Source organism: Stegodyphus dumicola, chromosome 4 (assembly GCF_044657685.1).
Source record: "Stegodyphus dumicola isolate Sdum_Otavi_A_Nest chromosome 4, ASM4465768v1".
NCBI lineage: Eukaryota > Metazoa > Arthropoda > Arachnida > Araneae > Eresidae > Stegodyphus > Stegodyphus dumicola.
This window is the reverse complement of record NC_140771.1, coordinates 116,962,141-116,981,786: the sequence shown is the minus strand read 5'-3', so window position 1 is coordinate 116,981,786 and position 19,646 is coordinate 116,962,141. Positions and strand designations below refer to the sequence as shown.

The window sequence follows — 19,646 nt, the reverse complement described above, 5'->3', positions numbered from 1 at the left end:
GGAATTCGGAAAAGAGAAACCTGGTTACGTCCCGATCTTTTTCATGTTTGAGAATCTGTAAAAAGGCCTGCTTAATATCTGCGGTGAAAGCTATTGGATTATACCGAAATCTTAACAATATTTTGAATATTTCAGGGTATAAATTTGGCCCAACATGTAAACAGTCATTTAAAGAAATGGATCCTGGGGCATGCGATGATGCATCATAAACAATACGTAATTTACTTGTAGTTCGATCCTTGCGTATAACTTCCCTATGAGCACGATAAAACACGGTTATATAAAACACGATATCCTCTTCATTTGAAATTTCTGTAACTGGTTCGATAATATTTTGTTTTAACTGATCTCTTAATATGTTCCTGTATTCGGAAAATAGATTAGGATTTTTTTAAAATCGTTTTCGAAGTCAATAAAATCTTTCTTCCGCGATTTCCCTATTATTATTTAGATTTGATGTGTCATGTTTCCAAGGCAATCTAACTTTATAGCGAGAATTTTCATATGTTATATTTGTTTCGAAACATTCAACGACTTCATTTTCAGTTAAATCGAAGTTTTCCCTCTTATCAATAAGTCCTGAGTTTTCCAAGTCCCAAAATTTTGTTATTTGTTTGGAAATCAAATCTTCCCCTACAACTACATTGAAAGCTAAAGAGACATCATCATCACCTTTTTGTCCATGTAGGCACCAGCCGAAAATAGTTTCCACTGCAACAAGATTTTTGCTTAAGTATTTAACGTGTCCCATTATTACGTTGTAATAATAATCTGCACCAATTAGAACGGCAATGGGTTTTTTACAATCGGGAAAATCTGCGAGCATCAAATTTTTTAATTGTCTGTTTTGCTTAATTTCTTCTGATTTAGGAGCAGGAATATCTGTACCTGATATATGATCAGTTACTAATAATTCAACTTCTATTTTAGAATCAGAAGAACTTCTATGTTCCAAAGTTTATTTAACTACGTTACAATTTTTTTTTTTGATGGGTGAAGTATTCCCAAAAGTGTAGACGGTCAATTTTTCTTTTCTTATGACTTCGAGGTTTAATCTGTCCGCTAACTCGCGAGCACAAAAAATTTTCATACTTCCGCTATGCAAGAGAAGTCTAGCAAACACCTTTTCCTTAGCTGTTTTAACTTTTACTGTGCAAATCTCTAAAAGAATTGTGTTATTTACACTATGTGAAACGGCCGAAACAATTTCTTCCTTCTGTTCCTTAGTTTGTGTCTCATTTCTCGAAATTGATATACTATCCTTTTTATCACTTGGTGTATTTTTAACTATCGAATTGGATTTAAAACATATGGCTTCTGAATGTTTATCTTTGCAAATTTTACAAACTTTAGTTTGACGTTGCCGGCATTGTGAGATTTTGTGCTTAGGGGCAAGACAAAGGAAACAACATGCTTGGTTCTTCAAAATATCTCTCTTTTCATAAACTGTAAAGCATAAGCAGGACTCTGAGTCATGGTTTTGAAAACAAAAAATGCAGTTTCGATTTGATGATGCGGCTGCCATAAATTCATGTATGGTGACAGTTTGTTTATGTTTCGGCGTCGGTGGATATCTGTTAATACTACCTCTCATTTCCGGTTTTGACTTGCATGGAAAGGATAAGGATTTAATTTTTTCTCGCGATTTTATTTCTAATCGGAGAAAGACTAGAAATTTGTTTAAATCATAGGTTGAAGGAATTCCAGCATTTGTACGATGAAATTCTAAAGTTATATCGTTTGGGACAATTTGTATCAAAATTGGAATAAAATTGTTGGAATATGTTTCTGGTTTCACACCGAATGCTAAAAGGGCTTCTAATTTAAACGTTAATTGCATCATAAAGTTTTTGCAATCCGCTCAATGAAGTTGTCACTTCATTTGAACGGGATTTAAATTTCAGAGATTAGAAATGTGTGTATTGATAATAAGGTCACTTTGACCAAATCTATTTTTAAGAATGTCTATAGCATAATGTCTATTTTTAAGAATGTCTATAGCATATTCAAAGTCATAATTAGGCTCTGAGATTGAGAGACCCTCTATGGCTGATGCTGCATTTTCACATAAATAAGTTCTTAAATAATTAAATTTTTGATCTTCGAAAGTGTACCATTGTCATGAATAGTAACCTTGAATGAATTCCAAAAATTCATCCAACCGTTATAGTCTCCGGAAAATTTGTGAATTAACAGTTTGGGCAATTTTACATTACCTTCAATCTGTCTTTCGGTTTCAACTTCTGTAGATGAATTATTTAAATTCATGTTGACATTTTGAGTATTGTATTTCCTTAAATAACGGTTGATTTTAGACTTCGTTATTATTATTTTATCGCTATATTCCACAGAAGTGTTAATATCTGAATCAAATTTTGATTCATCTTCAATTAAATTTTGTATTTTTTCATTTAAATCATGTAATTCCGTTTCTTTACTTGTTTTTCTTCTTTTAAATACTCATCTACATTTTTAATAATCTGAGTCACAGAAGCACGTATATGTGCTCAATTCTTATTTAGTGTCTTCTGTTCCATTTTAATAAATTATCAATGGAGACTTACCGTTAGCAGTCTTCGCTTACAAAGCTAATCCAAGAGGTGAAAAACACAAAATTTCAAATTAATCAGATTGTTTCCCGTAGCGGATGCACCATTTGAAACGAAATGTTGTAGATCAAATTCGAATCACTCATAATCCAAAATGAGATGCATGGCCTGGAGGGTTTTACATAAATTTTAATTAAACTTAATATATACATACATACAATGTAGGCTAAAATGCCTGAATCGAATATTAAGGCTCAAAAAGCAAGAACTGAATAGTTCCATCAAAGAATTTAAATCGAATTCTATTGCATAGTGCATCAAATTCTACCTTCAAGAAGAAGATTATTTTTCCAAGTCACGTGTTGAGAAGGGGAAGCGTCAAGTAAGCCAATAGATGGACATCTAATGCCATCTCTTGGCGATATCAAAGAATATTCCTTAATAGTATGTATGCACGTCATGTGCATATGTCTATGTATTTATATGTGTGTAAACACATGTATACATTCATATGTATATATATGCGCATACATGAAACACATACATCCGTATATACATGCATACATTTTTTAATCTGATCCCGATAACAGAAGAGTACCGTAATTTATTATATAGATTAATAGGAATAAGAAATTAAATAATATTCTTTACAAAATTCATTTAAAATTTATATCATGAATAATAAAAAAAAAGTCGTGCCCTATATATATTTTTGACATTGGAAATCGACTGTTTGATTTCGTTATTTAAGTGTCTGCGCTTTTATAATCCTTGATATAAATTGCACATGAATATTGTAAAGAAGTTTAATTAATCTCTTGTTCCCATTAAAATATGCCACAAATTATTTTTTCTAGTTGGGAAGACACATGCCATGTATCCACAATTATGCTCAGATAGTCCGCAGCTTTCATAGTCTGTTCTACCACAACTAAGGGTTCCAAAGCCGCCCATTAGAATGCTCCCCAAATCACCAGCCAGTGTATAACCTGTTGTACAGGAGGGGGAGCAAGTGTTCACTGGGAAGACAGCATATCCTGACATGACCATCGACATGATGAATGAGATATTATGATTTATACAACCATGCAACTATCTTCCACTTAGCCATGGTCCAGTCGCAATGTTTCTGGGCCCACTTGTATGGTAGTTGACAATGAACAGCTTGGTCAACAGAGGTACGTGAGGTGGGAAGTCTGCTGTGCAATCCCATATCCAACAGTGTTGGCTCAGCACTTGAACCTGCAATGCATTGGGCTATCAGCTGACCCAATGTCTGGTGCCAATTTTGCTGTACCAGGTGGAATAGTCTTCGTCATCCTATTTCTTTGATGAGGTGTGGACGTCCAAAACCTTGGCATCTGCTGCTAATTTCACCATTATTTATCCACTTTGCATAAATACTAACTATGGCAGATCAAGGACAACCTACCAGTCATGGAGTGCCAGAGATACTCGTTCTGAGACTTCAAGCCATTACAATCTGCCCTCTATCAAATTCTCATAAATGAGCAGCCTTTCCTATCACTCCCAAATTACCTTCTCCAGCAGTAGTTAAATACTATTCCCACTTAATCATGTTTCCTCCCCATCATCTAGACGAGTCCATTGAAAAATGTGGTGATGGTCATAATGTTCTGACTGATCAGTGTAAATGTAACAGCTAAGGAGAAAAAGGAAGGGATTTTATTGAGATTGGTTCCCAATCAAATCGTACAAAATAAAAAAGAATTGATGATATGGGAAAAGACAATGAGGAAATTTTTATCTGCAAGGCAATCTTTTAAATTATTAGTGACTGAACACACAGACATAAGTTTGATTTGCTATAGTTTGTAATATTGAAGGACATATCAGAAAAGTTCATATTCTGTATACTACTTTTAAGTAGAACAAGAACCGAAGAAAATTTTAATGTATGGATACTTTTTACCTCTTAAAGAGCATTTATAAGTACAAACATGTTGGGCTGTGTATCAAGAAGCACAGATATTATCATGTTGATGTGTTAAATATATACATAATAGTTTCAGAGACAAGCTCTAGCCATCAGACAATAATATCCTCAGTTTTAAGTACAGTTCTTAAAGAGTGAGTAAAATCATAAATTAAATCAAAATCTGTCAGTTGAATAATAGGATCTTAGTTGAATCCAATCATTGAATGTCAATGAACATGAACATCTTTTTTTTATATTATTAATCATGAAAGTTATTTAAAAAAAAACTCTGAAATGTCTTAATAAATTAAATGTGAGGTACGCTTGCATAGAAGCATTTTTGATGCTTGGTGTTTTTGTAAGATGATAGTACTTATGAAAGTTCTGCATTTCATATAGATTGCTGTTAATATAATTAGGCTTTTTAAATCAAGTACCACAGTATTATACTGAGAGAATGGGGACACAGTTATTAAATATAAATATTTTTAGTAAACATTTTGGAATCATCAGATAAAATCAATTATCTAGAAAATTAATTAAACAAATTAAATTATGAAAAAATTCACTCTTAACATTAAAAGCAGTAATAATTTATTTAAAAATTATATTATTTCCAACATACAAATACAGATGGATCTTTTTCCACACGTTCATCTAGTTCTTGATAACTTATACCTATAAAAAATATTCTTTTATATCATATTTTGCATATTTATATACATACTAGACAATATAAATTAATTACTATTGAAAGAAATTATGTTTAAACTTGTTATCTATATACTTGTTATGAAACTAATTTGTTCTTTAATTATAATGATTATACATCCACTTACTGGGAAAATAAAGATATCTGCATGCAAGACTATTACCCAGGCTTATTTATTAAAAATACTTCAGTAAAAAAATATCCATTAACTATTTTACAGCTTTGAAAATATGGTGTTCAAATAGTTTATATAATTATTTAATTTAGCATTAGAATAAGAACATTCATATGTTATCAAAATACCTATATTTATTTAATTTTAAAATCATAAATACCTGTTTTACAACATATTTCTTCAAAGCTATGATTACCAGTGAAATATTTGGCTAAAGATCGATGTTTTGTAACATTATCTGATGTAAGTTGTATTGGATATTTTTGAAGTTGCCTAATAATGCCTTTCATAAGTCCAAACTGTATAAGTTTCCTACAATTGAACAAAAGAAATACTTTTTTTATATTATTTTTATATTATTTGTCAGTAAACTAATAGAGATGTTCTTTTACTGTTTACATGTACAAATAATTTTTATATGAATACTTTGGGTTAAGGAATACATAATATGAGTTTCCAGTATTTCTTACAAGGAAATTCACTTTGATGGATGAATTATGTTCAAGACACAAGAAAAACTTCCTGACGTGGAAAAAAAAACAGGCAAATTGACAACCTTGTATTCGGCGTAGATTCTGTAAAATCCCAATCGATTTCTAGGGCAAAACCGCTCCCCCTTCAAACAGGAGAAAAAAAAATTATGCAATTCTGTTTTTGCAGAATTTTTTCATTAGGTTTAACTAGCTTGATCATCTGAAGCATTTGCTGTATTAAATTTGAGCATTTGCTTAAATTTTCCATGAACCAGCAGACCAACTGAGCGATTTTCCGATTTTTTTCGCTAGGAAAAAATTTGTAATTAAGAGAGTTCTGTTAATATAAAATTATTAAAATTTTAACATGTAATATATAGTTTTATTATTATATATAAAATTAGTAGCAATTCAATCGAATGCATTGAAAACCAAAACTAACTCGTCCCAAATTACGATTTCACCCTGAATATAAGAGATTTGCTTTCTCCACTTTTGACTAGATAAACTGCTGCTTCTCTTTTTGCCACAAAGCTATCCAAAATGTAAATGTTTTGTAATAGGCACAAATTAGAGTGCCAAATTGTTTGTGGCTGTAATATGTTTACTTAAATAAAGATGAATATTTAATCTGCCTCGACTGCAAAGTTGCCCTTCTAATGGATCAACATTCATGAAATGCAGTATTTCAGTATCTACACTATCCATGTTTCTACAGCATCAACACATCTAAGTTCGTTTATTACACATATGCACTACATTTCACAATCAATTGGTTTCCTTTTCCATTTATTATTTTGTTAATTTACAATTTTTATTTATTTTTTGCATTTTGCGTTTTTAATCATTGTTACCTTCTCTCTGCTATTATGTCTTTAATTGATTGTTACTATTATTACTATTATTACAACTTATGTAAAAAATATTATTACAACATATGTAAAAAATTAATTTCTGAAAAATAAACACAATGAAAACTTTGCAAATTATTATGTTTGTTGCGAGATCCATGAAAATCTTCTACTGCACAAAAATAAAATAATTTTTTATTATCTGTTCTGATTTGGTTGGGAGTTTAAACCAACTTAGATACAAAACCTTCCTGTGTAAACAAAATTCTGTTAGGTTACATATCTGTGATGGAGATTTCCTCTTCTCTAGATGGGGCTTAAGAGTTCAACATGCCTTTTACAAGAGGATAAATTTTTTCTAACTTCTGATTAAAGTAAGACATGTGCAAAACTTCATTTCTCTTTAGGCAATTTGCAGGATTATCTACATACCTTATTTTAATATAGTATGAAAAAGTTTGAAGTATTTCAAGAAACAATAACCATGAAATGAATGTCTGAAATTTACAGAAATATATGCAATATCCTAAAAACGTTCACAAGAATAGTAATTTTAACATTATACCAAATTAAATCATAGTCTTTTGAAGGTTAAGGAAGTGAATACAACGTTAGTCATTAAATATTTAGATGCTTTTATAATGAGAACTATTTGGCCTAAATTAAGTAAAATAATGATTAAAAGTTTGACATATAGTAAAAATTATGAAAATACAATGCAGAGACATATGTGAGCAAATGTATCTTATTGATAAGCTTAATGCAGGATTACCAAAAACATTTGATTTGTAAAAAAGCATAAAATCTGTGAAACACAATAGAATGGAGTAAAATAAAATAAAATTGCCCATAATAAATTTACACTATAAAGGCATATTACTCACAAATGCAATAAAATGATGCATGCCTGTAAAAAATGTAATGATCATAAGTATCTAGATTACCCACCAGAAGCCTCTCTTAAAGATTATAGGATTACTTCAGGGAAGTTCACTAAAGGATTACTATAGTAGTTTAATTACAGGATTTTAATAATTATAGGATTTTAATTACATTCATTATAGGATTATTTCACTGACAACACAAAGCCATAAAAAGACAAATAATTTAAAAAATGCAGAATTAGAAGAAAATGCGAACTGAACGACTCTTAAATAAAGGTGAAATAATAGAGTATTGTCACTGTGGAAAAAAATCTATGATGTTATACATTTCCTATTCCATTATAAATAATGTTATACTGAAATTGGCAAGAGATACATCTGTGAAACCATAATTTAGTTGAACACACTACCTGTGAACTACAGACTAACGTTGGAGAGGATGGTGAAAGAGAAATTTGAAGAAGTGGCAGAAAACATTCATAATGAATTCCAAGATGTTTCCAAATGTAATATTAGTAAATGATTAATTTCAAGAAAAGACAAACTTCAGGTTTTAATACCTGAGCAGCTGCATAAAAATCAACATTAACACAACTAATGCATCATTAACAGGGGACAGAACACAACAGATGGCACTGAAACTTTAAATAATACCAAAGTCATGAATCTCTACATTTTCTGGCAATCCAATGGACAAGTGCAGGTGTGCAAAATACCAGGAGAAAGATACTATGTATTACACTTTGTGAAGCTTGATTTTGGAAACATATGATTGCTTTGTGAAGTTTGATTATGGAAACATATGATTGTTTTGTGAGTGAGTGAGTGAGTGATTATGGCGCAAAAACCAGAGATGGTTATGACGCGCCAAACACAAGATGGGATGATTACAATTGATGACATTAAAATTCAATCAATAAAAACAAGTAGATAAATGTATCAAATCCAGAGGATGAAGTCATATAAACACAAGTTAAAAAGCACATATTAAAATTCAAGACACAGTCTTCAAAACAAATTACATTTGGTAATAAAAGCCAATCTCTTTTAAATAATAAAATAAATTACAATTCACCTCTCTTCCGATTAAACGGTCGAGAGGTAAGTCACAGCTATTAAAATATTTCTGGCGAAGACTATTAAAACATGGACACTCAATTAAAATATGACGAACAGATAAACAAACATTACAATTAAAACAAACAGGCTCATTTTCAGCTTTGAGAAGATAGTTATGTGTGACTCGAGTGTGACCAATTCTGAGGCGAGTCAAAAGAACGTCCTCCTTACGATTTCCAACAATATCCCAATGCTCAATTCTAGGCTTGACGTTTCTCAACTTGTTGTGATGCTGAACATCCCAAAATTGCTGCCATTTTTTTCGGACCTTTCCCTTGATGACATTGCAGATATCTCTAAAAGGGATAAGGCGACTGGACAGTTCAACAGCAGATTTGGCTGCGATATCTGCAAGCTCATTTCCTTTTATTCCAACATGTCCAGGAACCCAGCAGTACAGGACTTCATAACCTCGAATCGTTAAATTTATATGAATTTTGAGAACATCCACTACCACAGGATTCTGCATGTTGGGAAAAGCTTCCAAGGATTTAAGAGCACTATACGAGTCTGTGTAAACTATGAACTTTTTGTGGCAGAGCTTTGAGATATACAAAAGACCATAATATATAGCAGTCAGTTCAGATGTTAGGACTGAGAAAGCATGGTGCAGGCATCTGCCCTCTATGTAATTTTCAAATACAAAAGCCATCCCAACATGATCATTTGTCTTTGATCCATCTGTGTATATCGGATAATAACTGCTATATTTGTGCCTGTGCTCAGCAAAGAGTTGTCTATAAACGATCTCGTTAGTGCTTGCCTTCACGTGATGTTTGAAAACATCAAGAAGCTGAATCCGTGAATTTTCCCAAGGTGGGATTTCAAAGTTCTGTACTGCTTGGGGGCACATATCAGAGAGGGAAAGTTCCTCAATGATAGGGCGAAGTCTTAAAGGAAAGGTAGGAACGCAGGATGGACGTGTTTCAAATAAAGTGTTACACTCATTATCAAGTAAGCACAGCTTATTGGGATGTTCAGGTTGGGATAAGATATTAAAATATTGTAAAAGGGACAATTGCTCACGCCTCAGATAAAGTGATGGTTCGTTACAGTCAACATATAGGCTCTGCACAGGAGAAGTCCTGAATGCTCCTGAACAAATCCGCAGACCTTGATGGTGAACAGGATCCAGTTTTAACAAAACAGATGACCGAGCGGATCCATACACAACTGAGCCATAGTCCAGTTTAGAGCGGACGAGCGCTCTGTAAATGCGAAGCATGGAGCAACGCTCTGCACCCCAGGAGGTGTTCGCCAACACTTTTAAAATATTTAGTGTTTTTAGACACTTCTTTCTCAGGTTTAAAACATGAGAAAGGAAAGTCAATTTTCGGTCGAAAGTCACTCCTAAAAATTTTACTTCAGGCGCAACTGGAATAATTGTACCATTCAAATATAACTCAGGTTCAGGATGGAGACCTCGCTTCCTACAAAAGTGCACGCACACAGTTTTCTGTTTCGAAAATGTAAATCCCTGTTTGTGTGACCATTCTTGGATCTTATTCAGAGCCATCTGCAGTTGCCTCTCTACATATCTCATGTCTGCTCCTCGACAGCTAATCTGCAGATCATCAACATATAGAGATCCCAAGATGGTGGGAGGAAGTTCTTTTAGTACAGAATTTATTTTTAAACTAAACAGGGTTACACTGAGCACACAGCCTTGAGGCACACCCTCTTCCTGTTTAAAAACATCCGAAAAAACAGAGCCAATTCTTACTTGAAAAGTTCTAGTGTTCAAGAAATTTTGAATGAAAATTGGTAGGTTGCCGCGCAAGCCACTCTCGTGAAGATCCCGGAGTATACCGTATCTCCATGCCTTATCATAAGCTTTTTCAATGTCGAAGAATATCGAGACAAGGTGGCTTCTTCTTACAAATGCTTTTCGAATAGATGTCTCTAAGAGGAGCATGTTATCTACAGTTGTTCTTCCCTTTCGAAAACCACTCTGATAAGGCGATATAATATCATTCTTTTCCAAGAAGTAGACTAGGCGGCTGTTTACCATCTTTTCAAACAGTTTGCAGAGGCAACTCGTAAGGGCAATTGGCCGATAGTTGGAGGGATTCCTTGGATCTTTCCCTGGCTTAGGAATAGGAATGACAATAACTCTCCTCCATGCACTGGGAAAGGCATGCTCCTTCCACACCCTATTGTAAAGAGTGAGAAGGGCATTCAGTGACTTACAGGACAGATGCTTTAGCATTTCATAATTCACTCCATCAAGACCCGGAGAAGACCTATGTGTCTGCAATAAAGCACTCCTTAATTCAAGCATAGTAAAGTCTCTATTGTAAGGCTCAGATTTGGAAGAGTTGAATGCGATGGGATTTATTTCAGAGTGCTGCTTCATAGAAAGAAATGCAGGTGTATAGTTTCTGCTGGAAGAAACGGAAGCAAATGTCTCACCGATAGTATTCGCAATTTCTTCTATGGAGCTAATCACTCGGCCATCTTTTTCCAAAAAGGAAAGTGAGTGGTCTTTATATATGCCGCATGCTTTTCGAACTCTTTCCCAAACCCGCTTGCTAGGCGTGGAGGATGTTATTGACGACACATATGAAATCCAGGAATCCCTCTGGCTCTGCCTTCTTACTTTTCGTGCATTTGCTTTGGCTCTTTTAAAGGCTATGAGGTTTCGCAGAGTAGGATATCTAAGAAAAATACCCCATGCTTTTTTCTGTTTTTTCAGTGCTTCATGACAGTCGCGATTCCACCATGGTTTTGAATATTTTAGTAGTTTTCCTGATGTTCTAGGAATGGAGAGCATAGCTGCCTGAATAATAGTATTAGTAACAGCTTCAACAGCGTCATCGATATGCGCATCTTCTACCATTTCATCTGTGAGCTCTGCAATGGAAGAGAAGAGTTCCCAGTCTACCCTGTCCAGTATGAATCGAGGGGATCTCGATATGGGGTTTGCTCCTCTTCGTGCAAGAGACACAAGAATGGGATAATGATCACTGTTGTAAAGATCTTTACCCACATTAAAAGTGCAAAAAGGCAACAGAGATGGTGAACAGATGGCAAGGTCGAGAGCATGGAATGTTTTTGAAGGCTCATGGAAGTAAGTATCTTGCCCATTATTGAGGAGACAAAGGCTATGATCTTCGATCATCTGCTCAATTTGTCTTCCTCGGCAATTAGTATCCTTACTACCCCAGAGCGGACTATGGCCGTTAAAATCTCCTATTATGATGAAAGGCTCAGGCAGCTGCTCTAAAAGACCATTTAAATCTTGCTGATCAATATGCTCATTTGGAGGCAAATACAGAGAAACGACTGTAGCAACAAAATCAAAATTTGTTTGAGTAGCGACAACTTGGAGGGATGTCGTCAAAGAAAGCACATTTGAGGTATAATCCAGTGAGGTGAGGAGACCTACACCTCCACTGGCACGCTCACCTGCAATGTTGTCTTTCCTGACGAAAGAAAACCTCCGAGGCTTTGCTTGTTGTTCCGGTTTTAGATTTGTTTCCTGTATTGCGAAGCATAAAGGTTGATGAACATTGATTATAGCTTTGATGTCGAGCAGATTTCGGTGGAAACCACGACAGTTCCATGATACGAGGGTGGCCATTATGAATAGTTTTTGTTCTTTCTGTGCTCTTGTTTGGTTTTTCGTGGAAGTAGATGCTTGGGAACTTCCAGACCCTCTTCTACTTCCATACCGTCTGAATCCGCAGATTCAGAAACCATTCCATCAAGAGAGCTATTGCTGGAACTTCTATTTTTATTTGTTTCTTTTCGTGTGGTAGTTTTGGGTTTGCTTTGAATTACTATTTCTTTATTTTGTACTGTATGGGTTGGGTTTTCTTTCTTCTTGTTGTTTGTAGTCTGTTGAGTTTTGTTTGGTGGCGTCTGCATACTAACTGATGTTTGGGTAGCAACTGAGCGAGATTTTTTAAGAGCATTGGCGTAAGATGTATTTGGTCGTAGCTGTGTGCTTTGGACTAATCTTCTGGCTTCGGCATATGAGATGTTCCTCGTAACCTTTGCAGTCTGCACTTCTTTTTCCAATTTCCATTTTGGACAGAGGCGTGAAAATGCTGGGTGCTCACCCTTGCAATTTATACAAAGAGGCGCAGCGGTACAATTTTCAGAATCGTGGCCAATCTGTGAGCATCGGGCGCATGTGAGGCTGCCACGACAAGACGTCTTAGAATGGCCGAAACGCTGGCATTGGAAGCATCGCATAGGGTTGGGAATATAGGGTCTTACGGGACAATTTAAATATCTGGCCTTAATATTCTTAGGCAGATCAGGCGTGTTGAAGGTAAGGATCACGTGTTTCGTATCGATCAACTTACCTTCCTTACGCATCTTGATCCGCCTAGCACCGCAGACATTTTGGTCGGATAGCTCGGAAGCGATCTCTTCTTCAGGAACATACAGAAGGTCGAATTCCGATATAACGCCACGACAATAATTCAGTGTCTTATGTGCTGTTACATTGACATTCGCTTGCCCAAGTTTAGTTATTTGAAGTAAAGAAGCAGACTGGGTGGCTGAGATTGTATCAATAAGGAAGTCTCCGGAGCGGAGACGCTTTATATTTCTCGGCTCACCAATACAAGACTGGATGTATTTGTTAATCACGAAAGGAGACATCTTATGCATTTCGCCAGAAGGACTAGAGATGACTAGGAAACGGGGACTATTGTTATGATTTTTTTTATTTGCATCTGTCCGTAATTTTTTTGCAGAATTTTCAGAACTAGATTGAGTGACTGGTTTAGTAGTAGACTTTTCAGAACTAGGTTGAATGATTGGTTTATTAGTAGGTGGTTCAGAGCTAGGTTGAGTGACTGGTTTAGTAGTGGACGTTTCAGAACTAGGTTGAGAGACTGGAGTGACTTCGAAGTCTTTGATGAGAAAAATTTGAGAATTAGCCATATTGAAATAAGAAAAGATTCGGGTCCGACGGCCCCGCCCACCACGGAGCCCAACAAGGGAACACAGATTCCTGTGTTAGGGCTAGCCGGACCTATACGCAAACTGAAGCCCCACAGTCGGCTTTCCCGAAAGCAGGTACTCCCGAGAGCTTGACCCCAAGCCACTGACACAAGGATTAGTGACCAGCCGATTGACACCCGTGAGGACGACTAAGGTGCCTCCCGTTTAGCTGAAGCAGAGGCCAAAGCAGTGTGTTGGGGACAGTACCTCGCCCCTCAACTACCAGGACCCTCCTTTCCAGCGACACGGGTCTCCACGCACGGCAAACACGTGGGCAGTTTTCTCGCCACTCGAGAACTAGAGACAAGGTCTGTTCCAGCCTCTCGTGACAAGCCCCAAACTCCGTAGAGAGAAACCACAAGGGAGAAGGGAAGGGAAAAAGATCCAGCCAAGAGGAGAGGAGACGGAAAAGAGGATAGATCACTGGGGCTCCAGGATCGTGACACCCGTCTCACCAAGAAGATGATCCCCTGAAGGGCTAGGGTACCTCGGGATTGCCACACCCGTACTCACAAAAGTGAGCCCCTGAGGGCTGATTGTTTTGTGAAGTTTGATTATGGAAACATATGGTTTAGAGCTATTCATTGTGGTTTGGACTTAGCATTCTAACTCCTGTGAAAGATATCATGAACATAAACTTATCCTAATATTTCAAATAATTCTGCTTCTTATTTCTAATCAATAGGATATATGCCATACAAAGCTGGTAATTTTGACATAGATATAAAAAAGCTAAACTGATGTATACTATAGATTGAGCACTTATCTCTCTCTATCTTACAGCATGAGCTAGAACATCGATCGCAAGGCCAGGCTATTTAACATTTGCAACAAAGCTGACAGCTGTTGTTTTCAAAGAATGGTAATCCATTCCAACCGAAACATTCTAAGTTAGAGGAGAGATCTCAGGACAGAGTAGCTGCTATTACTGCAACAAAAGGCGTACCATGCTTGAAAAGTCAAACCCAGGAAAAATAAAATATGAAGTTGAAAGATGAAGCTAAAACAGTTGAAAAAATTCTAAAATATTTTGAGCCATGTGAAAAATCTACTACTTACCTCAGTAAAATTCAGCTCACTGGTAAAAATAAGTGGTCATCTGTTCCTAAATCAAGCAACACAAAGACAGCATCTCGCAATATTATTCAATTTATTCAAAGACCTAAGAACTCAAAAACAGAACTTTATACTCCTCTTGAATTATTCAATCCTTTTTTCCCCTCATATTAATACTGCAATTAAAAGAAAAGGAGAGAGTTATGCTGAAACAACATTTTCAATATTGGAAACCTGTTTAGATGAAATTAAAGCTTTAATGGGATTAATACTTATTCTGTCAGTGGCTACAGAAAACAATCATTTAACATCAAATGAGTTATTTGATACAACATTATGCAGTCAACAGTACAAAGCTGGAAGGAGTGAAGCCAGAATCCATTTTTTGCTGAAATGTCTACGTTTTGACTTCAAGGAAACTAGAAGAGAGATAAAAGAAAAAGATAAAATTTGCACCAATCGGAGATTTGGGATGAATTCATGAAGAGTTGTATGGATTTTTTATAAACCAGGATGCTGTGTTACTATTGATGAACAGTTATAAGCTTTTCGAGGAAGGTGTCCTTTTAGAGTGTACATACCAAATAAGAGATAGGACGAGAGAAAATTGAAAATTTGAATTGGTAGAGAAGGCGACTGTGAAAAAAACAGCTCAATCAAAGGTACTTCACTTTCATAGGAGTTCGTGTTTAGATGATGCATTACGTACCTTTAGATAATAATAGTTAGATAGTTTTAGAGGATGCATTTGATCTATATGTATTTTTGAGCTGCTTCTCACTCTCCCTCCACATAATCATAAAGGAAAAAAAAAAAAAAAAAAATTAAGACTATTCTGGTGATGAAATACTTCATAAAGTTTTGAACAACCAGCAAACAGGCCCTACTTAGCAATCTATTATACTAACTAGCCATTTGCATGGTTAGCCACCTAAAATACTTATTATAAAAAAGAAAAACATATAATGATTTCATTGAGTTCAACTGGTAGTTAATAAGAACAGAGGTACAGAACTGCATTAAAATATTTTACTGTGGGCAGTGGGAATACGTTCTTAAATCATCAAGTTTTTAGATTGGAGAAATAAATATCTTGCATTTTGCCAAATGCCAATGCATTATTTTTTAAACGCTGGATTTCCTTGTTATATTTGAAATATAAATATCTTAAGTTTTTCTAAGTAGCCACACACTGCTTTAAAATTAGTCATCACTGAGTTTGTTGAGCAAAATTTCATTAAAATCATACCAAACATAAAATAAATTAAAAAAAAAAAAAACTGGAAATTCAAAATTCAGGCTTTTAAGTGGTGGAGAACTACGCATGTTCAAAATTTAGTGGCTACAAGTGCTTAATTTTTCCACAGTACATGGAACATAAAAACACACATGCTCTTCATTGCTTAATAATAGAGATAAACAGAAAGGGAGAAGAAAATTGAGAAATGAATTCATTTATAATGATACTCTCTAACTTTTCTGATAAAATAAAGATATGGCAATAATATTACATATAATTAAACAGAAACCCAATTATGTTTTGGGTTAAGAAAAGCATAAAATAAAAAGATAATAAATTTACCTTTCATCAATACCGCTTGCTCTTGGATTATTACGCAGACAAAGGGTCTTCACACTAGTTTCAGGTGTTAACTGGCAGTATAAAGTAAAAATTGACCTAAAGGAAGGCCTATGGCAACCTGGAATTGTTACTGCAGTTAATATTTTCACTTTTTAAAAAAAATAATAAAAAGGGAAACAACGCTTAGTAATACCTTGTCTAGCAACATAATTCATGCATTCATCCTGAAGTCTGCAGCTTTCAGCTAATTCATTTAATTTAGGTGTAGGAGTATATATGTTAGAATACATAAATATGGGAATCAATGTGACCACTCCATAATACCTGCAATAGTAGGATTGATAGTCTAAAAAAATATTTATTTTAAGCCACTTATTATAAAATATTATATTAATTATCACCATTATGTTAAAGGCAAGTAATGCTAACAAAAATTATATCAAAATCTCATCACATAAACAGCATTATTTAAAAATCACAGTACACTTTATAGACAGCACAGTTTCTAGAAAACATTCACATAATAATTATGTGACATATTACAATAAAAAGTAGACCATATCTGTCTTAGAACACAACAGTTATCAACTTCAGAAAACAGAACAGAGTTTGCTTTACTTTCTCCATTTTAATGGCAGATTATGGACAATTAAATGCCATGAACTGTATTTGTGCTTAGATGTAGAGTAGACTAACCAGGCTTTGTTTTGGCCACAATGAGAATGGAAAGTCATCACCTTCATTTATATATCCTACTAAAAATATGAATGCAGCAGTTGGTTTTATGTTCCTCAGTAAGTATGCATGTATCCACTAAGTATAAATGCTTGGGTACCTGAGATGATGGGCACCATATATGATTAATCCAGATACCTGTGATAAAGGAATTCCAACTGAGAGATCCTTTAGCATAGATATAGGCCTTTTCATCCTCAAGCATATGAAAGCTTTAATGATTTGTCCATCATTTCAGAACTGTAAAAGTTCATGATGTGATAGTGAACTTATAGTCATATAGACTATAAGTTTCTGGTGTGCAGAAATCAAAGGATTACTCTCCCTTTGTATTTGATAGGATTTTTTAATTTCCAATTCATTTTACCTGCTCACATAAATGCATACACAGTCATTACAAGTCATTAGACACAACTATAAGCACAATTCTACCACAAGGCAAGCTCATACACAACTCATTTACATCACAACCTTCAGAAAAAAAATTCAAAGCCGCATTTATACTCACATTAACTTCCTCTCATTAATGCTTTTATGGGCATAGTATATATTTATCAATGGTTTGACATCAAAAATGTAAAATAAATGTACACTGCTCAAAAAAAAAAAAAAAAAAAAAAAAAAAAAAAAAAAAAAAGTGGGGGCACAGTTCCATATTTCCCGTTCTATTGGGCCGATTGACAAAATTCAAATTGCGTTTTTCATGTCTCGAAAGCGCACCTTAGGATATATATTAGATTTATATATAGCACTATTCTAACATAGGTATTTTGACACAAAATCGGACTTTTTCTGAAATAACATACCAATTTTTTCCCGTATTTCGATTCTATGACTCAAATTATGCCAGAATGCCAAGTTTTGCAAAAATCGTACAAGTAATTTTTAAAATATTAGCTCCTCAATGTCAATTAAATTTGGCAAATATTTATTAATATCTCCTTTTATATTAAACTTTTTTTATTTTTCTTTCACATTTCAAAATTTAGGTTCATTCCAAATAAAATTTACCCATTTTTTGTGCTTTATTTTTTAAATTTCTATTTTTAAATAATATTTCTAAATTTTTCGAAAAACATTTTGAATCATAACCTGTAAAATGTTTACCATCATCTTAAAGTAGGTGTATTTCTAAGCATACCTGCAAAAAATTAGACTTTTTTATTCAACATTTTCTAAGATATACACGAATTTACATATTTTCGTGCTTTGAAATTTGACATTTTTTTTTTTTGAGCGATAATAACGCCAAATGTGGTTTATGGATTTTTGTTACAGTGAATTGCCACAGCTACTTTTAATCTTAAATTTCAAATAAAATTTTATAGAGAATTAATTATATAAAATTTTTTTCCTCAATGATGCGTAATAAATATTTATTAATACTATGTGAAAAATTATTATTTTTTTGAATTATAGACGATATTATTCAAATTTTTAACTTTTTTAAAAGTTTCTTGCTTTCTTCCTTTTTTAAAAAATTTATTTGTAAGAGTAAATTTTTATCTTCGGCATTTTATCGTCTGCTACTTTACTTTGTTTAAATCGAATTGTCTAAAACTGAGAACTTTTGTTTGATGTTTATTTGAATTTTATAAAAATATTTTATGACAATAACTGCATAATTTATTTCTAAACAAGCTGTTGCTTATAAAGTGGCTGAAAGAGCGGCTGATACCATCATCCATATTTTAAAAGCACAGTATATTTTTATAGAAACATAAGATTTAGAATAATCATTCTTATAAAAGTCAAATTATGATATAAACATACAACCCTCTAGAGACCGAATTAATGGAAGTTCAATGGTTATGTAGAAATGATCTGCAGCTACTTAATGGCTCGATAAGTCAGTAGATTCTGTGGACAAGTAAGAATAATTATATAACCGACACCCAACATTCTGGATTCAATTAACAACGAGGGTATGATGTTTATTAAATGAATTTAAGAAGTTTTTAAACACAAAAAATTGACTAATTTTTTTTATCCTAAAATGTATTTTTCTGCGTAGCGTATTTTCATTATATTTTTAAAAACTCTAATTTAGAATGTAATTGTCAAGAACTGAATTCTAATCATCAGCAATATAATAAGTAATTATTACGGTTATTAATAAATCCTTCTTATAAAGTAATTGCAGATGTTTTAAAAAACTTTCTGTCTGAATGCAAATATTTCTAATTTTTGATTAATCAATATCGCACACGATATTATTTATTTGCACTTTTATTATTATTCTATTTGCAAATCTTACCGTCAGCTCTAGTAGAAGTTACAAATTAATTACATTTAATTAAGGAATGACTGTCTAAGTTTAGAAACAGTGTACCATAACAGGAATTCAATTATTGGCGCCGTATCTTTCATGTTATCCCGATTGGCAAGCTACATGATTTTTAATGAGTATTTGCGTTTGTTAGTTACTTCACTTAAAAATCGCACTTAAACTAGGTTAGTTGGTTATTTGAACACAGAAAGAGCATGGGAGCTATTTGGTTAAGATGCTTTCATAGAGGACCTTTGTAAAGAGAACCTAGAAAACTAGGAAAACCAACCATGCAGCCTTGGTTAGACTTCACAACAAACAATAAGTATTTAACAATCTCCAA

At 33.9% G+C, this 19,646-nt stretch overlaps 1 protein-coding gene across 2 annotated transcripts in view; it reads right to left on the bottom strand.

Annotated features, from left to right (window-relative positions):
• Positions 1–5,059: 5,059 nt before the first annotated feature.
• The window catches only part of Nprl2 (Nitrogen permease regulator-like 2), a 93,052-nt gene continuing 78,465 nt past the window's right edge, over positions 5,060–19,646 (bottom strand). For both annotated transcript variants that reach the window (XM_085815367.1, XM_085815368.1), the window contains 4 exons: positions 16,493–16,623; positions 16,300–16,417; positions 5,536–5,687; positions 5,060–5,166 (listed from right to left, as the gene is read on the bottom strand). In XM_085815367.1, coding sequence (XP_085671493.1) covers positions 5,099–5,166; positions 5,536–5,687; positions 16,300–16,417; positions 16,493–16,623 — 469 coding nt within the window. In that variant the 3' untranslated portion in view covers positions 5,060–5,098. The remainder of the gene's footprint in view (positions 5,167–5,535; positions 5,688–16,299; positions 16,418–16,492; positions 16,624–19,646) is intronic.